This window comes from Urocitellus parryii, chromosome 6 (assembly GCF_045843805.1).
Source record: "Urocitellus parryii isolate mUroPar1 chromosome 6, mUroPar1.hap1, whole genome shotgun sequence".
NCBI classification, from domain to species: Eukaryota; Metazoa; Chordata; class Mammalia; order Rodentia; family Sciuridae; genus Urocitellus; species Urocitellus parryii.
Window position 1 is genome coordinate 120,668,849 of NC_135536.1, and position 17,092 is coordinate 120,685,940.

The following is a 17,092-nucleotide window of genomic DNA, read 5'->3' on the forward strand; positions in this document are numbered from 1 at the left end:
GAAAAATCATGTAAAAACAGTTATTTAATATCCCAATTCATTCTCTTTCCATTTCTTTTTCTTAGGCAAGGCTATTCAAACAATTTGAAGAGCAGTCAGGGATAAAGGGTCAAACCCAATTTTATTGAAATAAAATAATTTTCTCTGAAAAGGACAAATGCATATAATTTTGTGCTGTCTGCATTTGCTTCTCATCTATACAAAACCAGAAGATGGAGAATGCAGTCATTGCAAATATTTGATTTTGACTGCTAGAAGAGTAAATCGAAAAAGAGTACTACTCAAAGCCAGAAAAGTTTAAAAAGAATATAAACATTTTCAAATTACTGTAGAAGGCAAGGAGTTCTAGAATGGACCAAAGAAACCTTTATCTGCATCTGGGGTTTCAAAACATTTTTTGTTTTTTATGAGGACAAGGCATTGCTGATTTCCCATTTTTTGATTACTGGAATAGATGCTGGTATTTTAAGTCAATACCTCTTAACATGGAGTCTGTGGCCAGTGCTGGCCTACAAAATGTTACTATAACATGAGATAAGAACAGAAACTGAGAGTATTTAGAAAGTTTTATAGTAATTTGGGCTAGGGTTGTGGCTCAGTAGTAGAGTGCTTGCCGAGACTATGTGAGGTACTGGGTTTGATTCTCAGCACCGTATATAAATGAATAAAATAAAGGTACATCAACAACTAAAAAAATATATTTTAAAAAATTTTATAGTATTTGACATTTAAGAGTATGATCAGTGACCTTATCTCATTGAACAGAGTGTAGATCAATTTAAGTTTTACCTAACAGGGATAGTTGGATATTGCTTGAGCTGTCAACTAATCATTCACAGTAGGACCATGTAATGCACAATGGGTTGGGGGAAAGAACCCTCAAACTTGTTGTTTACCATGTACAGTTTGAGAAGTACTGATTTAAGCCACTGACTAAGGATTAAGATAAGATTAGGGTGTCCATGAGCAGTGAACCACTGAGAAACAAACTTTATAAAGAAAATGCTAATTTCTTCTATATGATTCAGGATTGTCTAAATCATGCTTAAATTACATAGCACAGTGACTGGCACACAGAACCAATGAACATTACTATAAATCACAGATGTTAAACCACACATTTCTGAAATTTGTATCATATAATTGTTTCAAAATATATAAAGCAAAATTTGACAGAAATACAAGCAAAGATAGACAATCCACAGTCATAGTGGGATATTTTAAATATACTTTACTCAGTAATTGATAAAACAAGTGAAAGGTATAGAAAATTTAAACATGATTAACATATTTGACCTTCTGGGCATAGATATAACTCCATATTCGACAACTACAGAATATACTTTCTTTTCAAGCACATGTGATCTATTTATAAAAATTTACCAAATACCATATTATAAAGATTTAAATCTGCATCATAAAGTAAATTTCAAAGGACTGAAATCAGATAGCAGGGCTCTGTTTTATATGGTAGCCACTAACAAATATGTAGTCATTTAAATTTATTAAATTTAAATAAAATTGGGCTGGGGATGTGGCTCAGTAGTAGAGTGTCTGCCTGCCATATACAAGGCCCTGGATTTGATCCCCAGGACAAAAACAAATAAACAAACAGCAACAACAAAAGATGAAACTGAAAACTCATTTCCTTAGTTGTAGTAGCCACATTTCAAGTACTCACTTGCCACACATAATGGTTATTGTATTGGACAACAGATATAGAACTATTCTTTCACTGACTAGAATCCTACTGGACAACATTTATTAGAGTATGTTCTCTAACTACAATGAAGGGACAGCAGAAATCAATAGTAAAAAGATAAAGGTTTAGGAAAAAAAAAGTTTAGCTGGGCACAGTGGTGTATGTCTGTAATTCTAGCAACTTGGGAGGCTGAGGCAGGAGGATCATAGTTCAAGGTCAGCCTCAACAACTTAGTGAGACCCTTAGCAACTTAGCAAGACCATCTCTCAAAATAAAAAACAAAAAGGACTAAACTGGGGTGACAGCCCCTGGATTCAACCCCCAGTATTAAAAAAAGTTTATCATATTCTGGGAAAAGGATTTATAGATTCAGGTGAAAAGAAGAAATTATAAGGTGAATTACAAAATATTTTAAATTAAATGAAAATGAAAAACTATGTATCAGTACTGGGGATGTGCAGCCTGTAAGAGATTGATAGCTACATTCTCACATAAAGTGCTTCAAACAACACCCAATTAGGAATGAGAGTTCAAACTCGAAGTTGCTAGGACTTTCCTCAAATGTCTGTGCTGATGTAGGCCTCAGTTCCTAGGCTGAACTCAGCAGATTGGCCCATGAAAATTTCTATATTGAAACAGAGGAAAGGATCCATCAAAAACTAAACCTCTATTATCCTGGGCTTGGCAGCAAGAAGAGGATAGTAGGGGAAATTCTGCAATCTGAAAAGCAAACTGAAAGGTGACAATATGGAAGGAGGTGTAACATTCCAGCTCCTAAATCTAGAAATAGTAGTAAGAACCCAAAACAACTTAATAGAAGACCAAGGATCAGAATTCCCAGAAGAAGACTGTTCATAAGAAGAAAAAAAAAAAAAATGAGACCATTATAACTCATCAGCAGCTGCATAGCAGGCCATGCAAAATGGTGGAAAGAACAAAAATTTTCCAAAGAATCCAAACTGGAATGCTACATTATTAAGTCCCAGCTTGCTTTTTAAGTTTCAAGCTAACCAAAATGATGCTGGAGCCAAATTTAGTGAGCTACCTACCATCACCCAATGTTTTTCCCAAACCACCAAGACACTGGGTTCCTGTTAACTTTAATCCTTCAAACAGGGAAATAATGACATCTCAAAACTGTACTTAAAGGCCAGGCAAAAGATAACATACATGTTAAAACTTAGTTTTGTTTACAAATAGTTGTCAGTTGGTCTGTAACAAATTACAAATTTACTTGGGAATTAATCTATTTGTATGAAACTGCTAATTAATGTAAGACTATTAATCAGACTGCATCTCATTTGTTTTATGTATTGTGTGTTCTCTAATGTAATAGTAGTTATATGTGAAACTTAAAATAACTAAATAATTGTACCTGATAGTAAGTGTTCTCAATTGAATAACTTTTAAGTGAAAACCATTCAAGTTAAGGTTTGGGAAATGGTAAAGAAGTTAACTTTTTCTATTGTTTACTTGGGGAAATATAGTAATTTAAGATTCATGGATCAGTAATTTGCTTAGTGAATCAGACAGAGTAAGCATCTAGCTGAACCAAGGATTGAAAACTAGGTGGATATTTGAAGGTTTAATGACCTAGAAAGCCAAACTACTAAAGGGCCAACAACTTAATGCACTGCCAAAAGAAAACATGAATTTTTCTTAATACCTGTATTTTTAAAAATATTTTTTCAATGTTGATGGAGCTTTATTTTTATTTTATTCATTTATATGTGGTGCTGAGAATTGAACCTAGTGCCTCACACTTGCTAGGAAGTGCTCTACTACTGAGCCACAAGCCCAACCCAATAGCTGTATTTTTTAAACAGCACAGTGGTGAATGTGTAAAGAACACTTGGAGCTTATTCAAATGAGGCACAGTATACACCAATAGCCCTGTTTCTTAAACACAGTAGATAGGTGTCTGCTAACAGATGCATCAAAACCATTTCTTATAGAAATAGTGTTGAAGCTTTCAAAATACATTTTTGTATTACAATACTGCACAATCTATTTGAACAGTATTTGGCCTCATATTCTTTGCAAAGCTTAAAATTGGGAGTTGTGTTATGTGGAAATTTTAAGTATCTAGGGAAAAAGAGCCATGTAATAAATACATGTAATAAATACACATACTGTGTCATAAGTAAAGTTTATTTTGGCCATTTTCCTACAAAAATGGAGATGTTAGTATGATTTTGCTGAATGTAAGATCATGCACTGTTTTTTATACTCTGGCCTAATTTTAAAATCCAGAATTGTTTTTAAGGTTTGCCTTTATGCTAAAGTGCCGTGTATATATGTCATAATTGATTTGGTCATAAACTATATTACCCAATGTAATACATTTTGTTCTGTAACTAAAAAGGTTTAAGCTGCTAAAATATTTCCTGTTTTTATGTAAAATGCAATACAGGATTCTCTACTCTCCAGCCTATAAAACCAAAGATTCACTTTGGCTTTCACCAATTCTTATTTTTTTAAAACATTTATTTTTTAGTTGTAGTTGGACACAACACCTTTATTTCACTTGTTTATTTTTGTACGTGGTGCTGAGGATCGAACCCAGGGTCTCGCACATGCGACGTGAGTGTTCTACTGCTGAGCTACAACCCCAGCCCTCACCAATTCTTATAACCAATAAAATACAAAAAGTGTTTGGTGCCAGTGATCTTGGGTTTTTTGGTCATGAGTAAGTACAACCTCAGGGACCACTAACGCAAAAGGCATAGTCTCTTGCATAATATCTCTTACGTGTTTACCAACCTTAGGAGAAAATGCTAAATATAACAGTTAACCTAATAGCAAATTAGAAAAAAGTGTGTGGGCCAATTAAAAAAACTCTGATTGTTAATGCCCTATTTTCTAATTTGGTACCTTTTTAAAATCTACATATATTTTTAGTTGTAGATGGACACAATACCTTTTTTGTTGTTTATTTATTTTTATGTAGTACTTAGGATTGAGCCCAGTGCCTCACACATGCTAGACAAGGGCTCTACCACTGAGCTATAACCCCAGCCTTTTGGCATCTTTTTTGATGTTTATAAGCAGAATAGCTAAGTTGTATTTCTCCAAATGAACTCAGATGAAATATTACCCAAATCAAATGTTGAATACACCAAAGACAAAGCTTATGCAGTATTTATTGTATATGGTAAAAATTTGAAACATAAAATTCAAACTAACCCCCGCCCCCCCCCCCCAAAAAAAAAAGATTAAGAATGGCATATACCCAAATAAGCTGTTGAAAAAGTAGGGGGTTTAGCAATAATGTCAGAACAATTATCTTTACAATATGAAACAAACGAAAGCAATGATAAGAAACAAAATGAGGAGGATATTTTCCCTCTACTAGACCAGAAAACTAGCCTAACAAAAATGCACTTCCACGTTTTGTTCTTTAAAACAATAGGAGTAGCTGGGCAAGGTGTGCTTGTAATCCCAGCTACCTGGAAGGCTAAGGCAAGAGGATCTCAAATTCCAGGCCAACCTGGGCAATTTAGTGAGACCTTGTTTTAAAAGAAAAAAGGGCTAGGACATACCTCAGTGATAGAAGGCTTGCTTAGCATGCATGAGGTCCTTGGTTCAATCCCTGGTAACACAATCAGTCACACACACACACACACACACACATACACACACCCCTAATGAGCTAAATTTTCATCTTAAGGAATTAAAAAAAAAAAAAGCAAAATAGGCCAAGAGAAAGAAGAAAATACTAATTTTAAAATATAATAAAGAGGGTCTTCAGAAAAACTAAAAATAGATAAATCTTCATTAAGATTGATCAGGAAAACAAGAGACAGGAATCTAATAATCATTACTGAGAATAAAAAGAATCACCAAAGATCTGGCAGACTTTAAAAATAAATAATAAGGGCTGGGGATGTGGCTCAAGCGGTAGCGCGCTCGCCTCGCATGCGTGCGGCCCGGGTTCGATCCTCAGCACCACATACCAACAAAGATGTTGTGTCCGCCGAGAACTAGAAAATAAATATTAAAAAAAATAAAAAAATAAAAAATAAAAATAAATAATAAAACAATAAAATGATAAAAAAAATAAATTATGGCAATAAGTATATAAATTTGGATGAACAAATTACTAGGAAAATATAACTCCCTAAATCTGACAAAATAAGTAAAATATAAATAAAAATAGTACTATAAATATTAAAGAAATTGAATCATTTATTTAAAAATTTCCCCTATAGGAAATCCAATATCAAATGGCTTCATCATAAAATTACTTTCAAATGTTAAAAAAGAAAAAAAATCCCATCTTCCAATCTCTGAGAGGACAGAAAAACTAACTCATGTTATGAGGCTAACATAAAACCCAAAAGGGCACCTTGAGAGGAAAACTATAGGTAAATTTTACTTGTGTACCTGGATGTGAAAATCATAAATAAAATGTTTTCAAACCGAATAAGATGATAAGAAAAATGTATATCATGTCCAAGTTGGGTTTACACCAGGAATGCAATGTTGATTTAATATTAGAAATAATGGGCTGGGGATGTAGCTCAGTTGGTAGAGTGCTTGCCTCACATGCACAAGGCCCTGGGTTCAATCTCCAGTACCACCAAAAAAAAAAAAGAAAGAAAAAAGATGTTCAGGTACAATTTTGGGGCTGGGGATGTGGCTCAAGCGGTAACGTGCTCGCCTGGCATGCGCAGGGTACTGGGTTCGATCCTCAGCACCACATAAAATAAAATAAAGATGTTGTGTCCACCGAAAACTAAAAATAAATAAATATTTAAAAAATTAAAAAAAAATAGAAATAACACCAGTACAATTTTACCATATCAGAGAAAAATAATGACCATCTCAATGGATGTATAAAAATTTTTAATAAAATTCAACATGTATTCATGATATAAATTCTTTTTATTTTATTTTTTAATTTGAGACAGAGTCTCACTATATTGTCAACTGATCTTGAACTCTAAACTAATCTTTCCACCTCAGCCTCCTGAGTAGCTAGGACTACAGGCATATGCCACCATAACTGGCTCATATGCATGATACAAATTCTTAGTAAACCAGGAATAGAGGGGACTTCTTTAATCTTGTGAAGGCTATCAACAAAATAACTTATAATAATCCCCACAGGTAACAGGGAAAAACACAAAGGCGTCCAGTAAAGTAAAGCAAAGCAAAGAAATACAAGGATTGGTTTTTTTTTAAATAAAAGTATAATTATTTATAGATGATACATACAAAGAAACTTGAGGAGCATTTTGAAATAAACATTTGAACTTAAGTTGCTGAGATTAGTCTTGAACTTGCAATCCTCCTGCCTTAGCCTCCTAGGTTGCTCAGATTACAGGTGTAAATTTAAAAGAATAGAAAAAAAATGGATATTACAAAATGCTGTTTCTATATACTAGCAACAAACAGAAAGTGAAATTTAGGATAACATTTAAATTAGTATTTTAAAAAATCAAGTACCTAGTAATAAATCAAGAAAAGAAGTATAAGACCTCTCTGGAGAAATTTATAAACTTTAATATCTATTTATCTGTCTATATCTTAAATTCTAATCCATGAACACAGTCTCTCTTTTTTTTAAAAAAAAAAATATTTTCAGTTGTAGACGGGCACAGCACCTTTATTTTGTTTATTTAAGGTACTGTGGATCAAACCCAGTACCTCACACATGCAAGGCAAGCGCTCCACCACTGAGCCACAACCCCAGACCATAGTCTATTTAAGTAGAGAGACAGATAGACTATGTTCACAGATTATAATACCAGTCTTATAAAAAATAATATACACTATAATGACAATTTTCTCCAAATTTATCTAGAGACTAAATCCAAAATCTCAACAGATTTTTTAAAAAAACATGACATGCTAATTCTAATTGATATGAAATGTAAAGGACCAAAAATAGTTAAGATTCTTGTAGGAGAACAAGAATGTGGGAAGAGGGCTAAGGTTGTAGCTCAGTGATAGAGCGCTTGCCTACCATGTGTGAGGCACTGCGTTCAATCATCAGCACCACATAAAAGTAAATAAATAAAATAAAATAAAGGTATTATGTCCATCTACAACTTAAAAAAAATGCTCATTCAAAAAAAAAAAAATGTGGGTTTTTCCCTCCATGGTTTCTCTCCGCTCCCGCGAGTAACTTGGCTCCGGGGGCTCCGCTCGCCCGCCGCACGGGACCGCGCTGCTGGCCGCTGCCGCGAGCAGACCCCCTCCGAAGGCCCTTGCCGCGCAGGCCGGGACGCCTCTCCCCCCCTCCGCCCCGCCGCGGAAAGTTAAGTTTGAAGAGGGGGGACGAGGGAAACATGGACATGAAGAGGAGGATCCACCTGGAGCTGAGGAACAGGACCCCAGCAGCTGTTCGAGAACTTGTTTTGGACAATTGCAAATCAAATGATGGAAAAATTGAGGGCTTAACTGCTGACTTTGTGAACTTGGAGTTCCTCAGTTTAATAAAGGTAGGCTTGATTTCAGTTTCAAATCTCCCCAAGCTACCTAAATTGAAAAAGCTTGAGCTCAGTGACAATAGAATCTATGGAGGTCTGGATATGTTAGCAGAAAAACTTCCAAATCTCACACATCTAGATTTAAGTGGAAATAAACTGAAAGACATCAGCACCTTGGAACCTTTGAAAAAGTTGGATTGTCTGAAGAGCCTGGATCTATTTAACTGTGAAGTCACTAATCTGAATGATTACCGAGAGAGTGTGTTCAGGCTCCTGCCCCAGCTGACCTACCTGGATGGCTATGATCGAGAAGACGGGGAAGCCCCCGACTCAGATGCAGAGGTGGATGGTGTGGATGAAGAGGAGGAGGATGAAGAAGGAGAAGATGAAGAAGATGAGGAGGATGAGGATGGTGAGGAGGAAGAGTTTGATGAAGATGAAGATGAAGATGTAGAGGGGGAAGAAGATGAAGATGAAGTCAGCGGGGAGGAAGAAGAATTTGGGCATGATGGAGAAGTAGATGAAGATGAAGAAGACGAGGATGAGGATGAGGATGAAGAGGAGGAAGAAAGCGGGAAAGGTGAAAAGAGGAAGAGAGAAACAGATGATGAAGGAGAAGATGATTAAGACCCCAGATACACTGCAAAACAGAACTGTTCAGTATTGGTTGGACTGCTCATGGATTTGATAGCTGTTTAAAAAAGAAAAAAAAAAAGGTAGCTGTGATACAAACCCCAGGACGCCAGCCCACCCAAAGAGCCAAAGAATAGTTCCTGTGACATTCCGCCTTCCTCCTTTTAGTCCCTCATGGTAATCCACCACCAAGCTTGGGGACTTTGCCCCAACAAAATTGTAAGCATTGTTAGGTTTTTTGTGTAAGACTCTTGCTGTAGCATGGATAGCTGTGATTGGTGAGTCAACTGTCCGTGGCTACCAGTCACACTGAGATTGTAACAGCATTTTTACTTTCTGTACAACAAAAAAAGCTTTGTAAATAAAATCTTAACATTTTGAAAAAAAAAAAAAGTGGGAAGATATACATATTCTAACCAGGTAGGAAATCTAAAAAGTTAGATGAACATGATCAAGGAATGGGGAAGGAGGGAGGGAGGGAGAAAGTGCTGGGGAGTGATATTGGCCAAATTATATTGTTACATTGTGTGCATGTTTAAATAAAGTGTAAATAATATTATAATAATATGCATAAATATTCATTAAATTAATACTTAAATATAATTATTAATATAAAAAAAGAAATAAGGTAAAAGTATTATCACTATATGAATCACTACATAAGGCAAAAACTTTAAAAAGCCAGGAAGATATAGGAATTTCAAATTACTGGCATCATGCAGAAAATGATCAGTGCCATACACATACCTAGAAAAATTACATTCATTCAAAATATGAGGCAGGGTTCTAGTTCATGGAAAAAAAAATTAAACAAATTAAGATAGGTTGGGGGCTGAGGTTGTGCCTCAGTGGTAGGGCACTTGCCTAGCAGGTATGAGGTGCTGGGTTCAATTCTCAGCACTTCATATAAATAAATGGACAAAATAAAGGTCCATCAAGATCTAAAAAATATTTTTTAAAAAATTAAGATAGTTTGATCTTTAGGTACAATGGCACATGCCTGTAACTAGCTACTCAGGAGACTGAGTTGAGAGATTCACAAGTTCAAGAAGAGGTCAAAGCCAGCTTAGGCAACACAGCAAGACCCTGTCTCAAAATTTAAAAGGGCTGGGGATGTAGTTCAGTGGTAGAACATGTGCCTAACATGCATGAGGCCCTGTATTTGATCCCTATCACCTCAAAAAATAAATCTGACAATATAAATACTGAGAAAAACATGTACTTGATTGGGGAAATACTCACATTCTCGAAAATGACTTAATTTGGTCATTACTTCTTTCTTGAACAGCTGAATGACCTGCTCAACAATCTCCCGATTTTGATTCTGGCCCAAGGCATCCACATATTTCTCCAGAAGAGGAATGTTTTTCAGGTTCCAGATGAAGTTCTCCCGATGAAGATTACTTAACTTTGGGTGATGAAATTTCTAAATCAAAAGTAAGAAACAGCCTCTTGATAGAGCAACCACTACTGAGAGCTCCACTATGCAAGAGGACTACACCATTGTATTCTCTCATGGTCTCTGACCTACTTATTGACATTAATCCACAAAATTCATATTCATACAAAATCTCGAAGTTTTGGGAGCACATTTCTATCTCACTTGATCCTCACCACTGTGTGAAGATAGATATTCACATTGGAGACAGCTCCCAACTCTATTTTCACCCACATGAGCTGACCCTGGTCCCCTGTTACCATTCTGATTTCATCTTTCACTACTTTTATTCACTGGACTCCAACCACACTGGCTAATTGCTGCTCAGGGAACCTCACAGCCTTTGCATTTGCTGTTTCCTCTTCCTGGGATGCCTTCTTCACATATCCACATCATTAGTGTTATCATTCCTACGGGATGTTTACTCAGAAAACACCTTCTCTTCCTGACCCCTCCATTTAAAATTTTAACCATCTCTCCAATATTCTGTAGCCTTCTTCTATGGAACATCTCCCACAGGAGGCACTTTTGCCCCTTATTCAGATGGCTCTGACTGTGTTCTTCCTTTTGCTGAACTAAAATCTGATTCTCCAATACTGTCCATGCTACTGGTTCCAATTGCAATCTCTGGGGCCATTTGCAACAGGATTAGTTCTTCTTCCACAAAACTGTCCTCCAGATCTTTGAAGATAGCATCCCTGCCCCTTTGGAGTCTTCTCTTTCACAGATCAAACCTATCTGGATCCTTCAATATTTCTCATAAGATATGGTTTTAAATCTCCTTACCATCTGGTGTGTTAAATGCTACTTCGCATCACAAAAGTACTCTACAGAGTAAGCACTGAAAACACTATAGTGAGTTGTTTCATCTGAGGAGTGGGATTATAATTAGGAATGGAGATGATGGGGGAGAGGATAAATTTTCATGTTATGTTATTCAGTACTATTTGATATTTTGCCATGCATCTACATTACTTTTATTTATTTTATTTTTTGGTTATCAGGGATTGACTCAGGGGCACTCAACCACTGAGCCACATTCCCAGCCCTATTTTGTATTTTATTTAGAGACAGGGTCTCACTCCTGTGTGCCACTGCACCTAGCTGTTACTTTTATTTTTAAAGAAAGTAAAATATAACACTTTTGAGTTTCCAGTGGAGCACCACTTTACTCAGAGAAGGCTTGGAGTCAGCTTCTACAGTGGTGGCACTATTGTCCCAGGCATCCACAGGAAGCCTCTCAGTTCTGATATTATAAAGTAGTGCAGGGGCTGGGGTTGTGGCTCAGTGCTACATTGCTTGTGTAGCACGTGTGAGGCACTACGTTCGATTCTCAACACCATATGAAAAAATAAATTAAATGAAGTAGTGCAAAGAACACCGGGCTTGAGTCAGACAGATACTGGTTTCAACAGGCTCTACCACTTAGATATTGAATCTCAGTTTTCTTTTTTTTTTTTTAAAGAGAGAGTGAGCGAGGAGAGAAAGAGAGAGAGAGAGAGAGAGAGAGAGAGAGAGAGAGAGAGAGAGAGAGAATTTTTAATATTTATTTATTTTTTTAGTTCTCGGCGGACACAACATCTTTGTTGGTATGTGGTGCTGAGGATCGAACCCGGGCCGCACGCATGCCAGGTGAGCGCGCTACCGCTTGAGCCATATCCCCAGCCCTGAATCTCAGTTTTCTTTCTTTTTTTTAAATATTTTTTTTAGGTGTAGATGGACTCAATATAATGCCTTTATTTTTATGCGGTGATGAGGATCGAACCAGGATCCCGCTCGAGCTGGGCGAGCACTCTACCATTGAGCCACAATCCCAGCCCTGAATCTCAGTTTTCTTAACAATAAAATCAAGATATCTGTCATTTGTGAACTAAGACAAGAAATAAAGACCTAATACATATAGGTGCTCAATAAATGTTTGTTGAATATGAATTTTGCATCTGAGCTGGCCTGTCTTTCCTTTGCTCCTTGTACAGCAACCTGAATTCCTGACAGTTTAATCAGCATTCTATTAGTCTATCTCCTTCCCTTCATTAGTTTCCTCACTCTCTCCCCTTACCTCAGCTCCCATTTGGTCCCTTGACTTATAAATGCTTCAGTTCTGATTCCTGTAATCTGTAGAGCTCCTTTCTACTCTGGATCCTGTGGGTCTGACCAGCTGCTAGAAGCTTCAATGGCTCACCCATATCCCTACCAGAGTAGTCACAGCCTCTGCCACACCTACAGGACTGAACCACTGCACCTGTGCAGTATTATTTTTCACTGATACTGTAGTTCCTAGTACTTATAGGAAAACTGAGAATTTACCACCTGCAAATGCATGGGGAGAGGCTGGTGAGGGGATGAGCAATGGGAATAAAGTATCATAAAATGAACTGCAATATCAAGCAAAGAATGCTTTCCTTCATTCCCTCTAAAGTTTCCCTGTTCCCTATAAGACAACTTAAAATTTTTAAGTTGCACAACAGTGTAGTAGGTGGCTGACTGCACAGCAGAACTCATGTCAGCAATGATATGGTGCTATCTGCTTCTGAAAACTGTATTAGACATTTTAGGATTCAGCAGAGAAAGTTGAAACTTCAGTAGCAAAGGCATATAAATGAAGCCCACCAACAGGGTAAAAAGATCGATGCTAAAGGAGTCGGTGTAATCCTTATTGAACTACCAATGACATTCTTTACAGAAGTAGAAAAATCAATCCTAAAACTTGTATGGAACCACCACAACAACAAAAAAACTCAAGTAGCCAAAGGAATTTTGGGAGAAAAAAAAATCAAAGTTGAAGGCATCCCACTTCCTCATTTAAAGTTATATTACAAAGTTACAATAATCAAAATAGTACAGCACTGGCATAAAAGCAGAAAGACCAGTGGAAGAGAATAAAAACCTAAAAATAAATCCAAGGATATATGGCTAACTAATTTTCAACACCAAAAAAGATATAATAGGGAAAGGATGTCTCTTCAAAAAATGGTGCTGGGAAAATTAGACATCCACATGCAAAATAATGGAATTGGACCCATATATCATATACAGAAATCAATTAAAAATGAAAATATATATGTAAATGTCAGAGCTGAACCCATAAAGTTCCTGGAAGAAAACAGGGGAAAAGTTCCTTGACAATAGCCTTGACAATGACTTCTTAGATATTATACCCAAAACTCAAACTACAAAAGTAGAAATAAATATATGGGATTATATCAAATTAAAAAGTTTTTACACAGGAAAGAAAAAGATAACAAGCTGAAAAGGCAACTTACAGATTGGGAAAAAAATATTTGCAAACCATGTGTCAGATAAGGGGTTAATATTCAAGATTTATAAAAGACTCCTACAACTCATAGCAAGAAAACATACAACCAATTTTTTTAAATGCGCAAAGAACTCAAATAGATATTTGTTCAAACATGACATAAAAATGGTCAACAGGTACATGAAAAGGTGCTCACCATCACTAATCCTCAGGGAAATGCAAACCAAACCACTGTGAAACATTTCCTCCACCTGTTAGGATAGCTATTATCAAAGACAATGGATTTCACTGTTATTTAATAAATTCTGACACTGTGGGAAGAAAAAAAAAGAAGAGAAAACAAGTATTGGGAAGCTGTGGAGAAAAGGGAGCCCTTACACACTGCTGGTAGGAATGTAGATTGAGGAAGCTAAAGAAATTAAAAACAGAACTGCCCTATGAGCCAGCAATCCCTCTCCTGGGTATATGCTCAAAGGAAATAAGACCACCACCTTGTAAGGACACCTATGCTTCCATGTTCATTGTACTGTATTTAGGATTTTTGCTGAGTAGATTATAGCTGTTCTTGTCATGGCAGGAGGAATAACTATGTGAGGAGGCATATACATTAATTTGTTTTATGACAGTAACCATTTTATCATATATGTATCTTACAACTTGTTGTATACATAAATATACACAATAAAATTTATTTATTTTAAATGATTAGAAACCCGGCAGGCTGCGTGGCACATGCCTGTAGTCCTATTAGCTCAGGAGCCCGAGGCAGGAGGATTGCAAGTTCAAAGCCAGCCTCAGCAACTTAACGAGGCCCTAAGCAACTCAACAAGACCCAGTCTCTAAATAAAAAACAAAAAGGGCTGAGGATGGGGCCCAGTGGTTAAGCACCCCTGGGTTCAATCCCTGGTACAAAAGAAAAAAAATCTGTTTAGATATTAATTTTAAATAGTTCATTTAGTAGCTCAAATATCTGAAGATAACAGAATTTACTGAGCATTATAAGCATTTCAAAGGTTTTTCTAAATACCATTAATAAATGCAGAAAATCTCCTAAAATACATTCAAATAGAACTGGATATTAATATCTAAATTATACTAATATTCCCAAATGGACTTTTTTTTTTTTTTTTTTGATGGTGCTGAGGATTAAACCCAGGGACTTATGCATGCTAGGCAAGTCCTCTACCACAGAGCCACATTCCCAGCCCCTCAAACGGACATTTTAATGAATATTTACAAATGGATTTACTCAAATTTAACCGAAACTACTTCAATTAAAATGCTTAATATGTTTACCACCCAAAGCTATGCATGGCTCAGTAAAGCTTCATTGAATAAATGAACAGAGTGCAACAGAAAAAGGTCTGTCAGCTTACAAACATTTACTAAATTGTGGACTAAGTGTTCCTAGATCATGGAATAAATGGTCCCCTGAGTATATCTCTGTATGATGAGATTACTGGTAACTTGATTTTTGGGGGGTTGGGGGTACCAGATATTGAACTCGGGGGCACTTGACCACTGAGCCACATCCCCAGCCATATTTTGTATTTTATTTAGAGGCAAGGTCTCACTGACTTGCTTAGTGCTTCACTTTTGCTGAGGCTGGCTTTGAACTTGTAATCCTCCTACCTCAACCTCCCATGCCGCTGGGATTTTAAGAGTGTGCCACCGTGCCCAGCTGGTAACTTGGGTTTTCTTTGTATTTTTATTTGTTTTCTTTAAGCAATGAATCACTAAAGGGTTTTTTTAACCAGAGGAAATAAAGGTTATTTCTATTTTGAGATAATTGAATAAAAGAATACTATTTAGACTATATAACATGGACTTCGATTTCTCATCAAGAGGAGTAACAGGGACTGAGTCTAAACCCTGAACAAAATATCTGAAATACTAGCTTTTAAGTCATTTGACATTAGGCAATGAAGTACTCGGATACTTGAGAGATGAAAGACAAATGAGCTGAGTCTGACCCTGTCCTTTCCTACAGAGGACATGGTGCAGAGAAGTGAGAGCCAGGTGGAGTTCCGAGAGCTCACTGGTTTGAGGAGGTAGAGCTCAGAGTCCAGGAAGAACAAGATGGCTAGAGAATGCAGGACAGTTTACCAGAGATCAGAAAGCGCAGAGAGAGAACTCCAGAGATCTGTAGCAGGTCTCCTTGGAGAATTTGGCAATTGGTGTATGATCCACATATGAGTATGAGGAAACTGCTCAAGATCAGGGAAAGAACCACCTGAAAGAAATAGAAGGGATATGGCTTGACATACACGCAGGGCTGGAAACCTCCCAACTGGAAAAGAAAATATCACAGTCCAAAGGACAAGGTAGAGGACTGAAAAAGGTCTTGCATTAGCAGTGGGGAATAACCATTCCTAGAATAAACCCAACCCTGGTCCCACCTATAAGGTATTATAAGCAAGACTCAAGAAGATCAAACTGCTTTCAAACAACTTACTGAATCTACTCAAGGTTGGTCAGTGAACATCAAGCATAAGAAACACAAAGAAAGCTACACAAAATCTAATCCTAACCAAATGCTCAAAACTAAAGATAAAATTTTAAAAGCAGGGCTGGGGATGTGGCTCAAGTGGTAGCACGTCCATCTGGCATGCGCGAGGCACTGGGTTTGATCCTCAACACCACATGAAAATAAAAAATAAAGATATTGTGTCTACCTAAAACTAAAAAATAAATTAAAAAAAAAAGTTTTAAAAGCAGTCACACACATACACACACAAACACACGAGACACATGATGTTCAGAGGAACAATCTGACAGCAAATTTCTTGTTGAAAATAATGCAAGTAAGAAAAAAGTAGAGCAATGTCTTTAAAATACTGAAAGAAAGATGGGCATGGTGGCGCACACCTATAATGTCAGCAGCTTGAGAGGATCACAAGGAGGCAGGAGAATCACAAGCTCAAAGCCAGTCTCAGCAACTTAATGAGGTCCTAAGCAACCTGGCAAAACCCTGTCTCAAAATAAAAAAATAAAAAGTGCTGGGGATGCAGCTCAGTGGTTAAGTGCCTCTTGGTTCAATCCCTGGTAATTGCTCCCCCCTCAAAAAAAAAAAAAAAAAAAACAGAATACAAAAAGATCCTCAACCTTAAAGTGTATACCTAATAAAAATATCTTTCAAAATTATAAGTGGGGCTGAGTCTAGCTCAGTGGTAGAGTACTTGCCTCGCATGCTCATGACCTAAATTTGATCCCTAGCACCGCATATAAAAAATAATTTAACTAAAGAAGTTCATTACCTCAGACCTACACTATAAGAAATGTTAGGCTGGATTTAGTAGTGCAGGCCTGTAATCCCAGCAGCTGTGGAGTCTGAGGCAGGAGGATCGCAAGTTCAAAGTCAGCCTCAGAAATTTAGTGAGGCGCTAAGCAACTTAATGAGACCTTGCCTCTAAATAAATAAATGAAATACAATAAAGGGCTGGGATGTGGCTCAGTTCAATCCCTGATACCAAAAAAAAAAAAAAAAAAAAAGGAAAGAAAAAGAAATGTTAAAAGAGATGTGGTGTCATCATATGCCATGATTTGTCATGGACTCTTTCCTTCTGCCGGCATGTCCATCTTCCTTTTCTCTACCTGACTGATTCACATCACCAGTTCAGATGTTA

At 36.8% G+C, this 17,092-nt stretch overlaps 2 protein-coding genes across 3 annotated transcripts in view; one reads left to right on the plus strand and one right to left on the minus strand.

Moving 5' to 3' along the window:
• Hykk (hydroxylysine kinase) overlaps positions 1–17,092 on the minus strand; it is a 28,358-nt gene that overhangs the window by 3,859 nt on the left and 7,407 nt on the right. For both annotated transcript variants that reach the window (XM_026400583.2, XM_026400581.2), the window contains exon 4: positions 10,015–10,198. In XM_026400583.2, the coding sequence (XP_026256368.2) occupies positions 10,015–10,198 (184 nt within the window). The remainder of the gene's footprint in view (positions 1–10,014; positions 10,199–17,092) is intronic.
• On the plus strand, positions 7,877–9,154 carry LOC144255352 (acidic leucine-rich nuclear phosphoprotein 32 family member D-like). The gene has a single exon (XM_077799848.1). It carries the CDS (start codon positions 7,999–8,001, stop codon positions 8,764–8,766), a length of 768 nt encoding a protein of 255 aa, XP_077655974.1. The 5' UTR covers positions 7,877–7,998; the 3' UTR covers positions 8,767–9,154.

Coding starts and splice junctions, on each gene's coding strand:
- LOC144255352 (XM_077799848.1), top strand. CDS start 7,999: ATGGACATGAAGAGGAGGATCCACCTGGAGCTGAGGAACAGGACCCCA.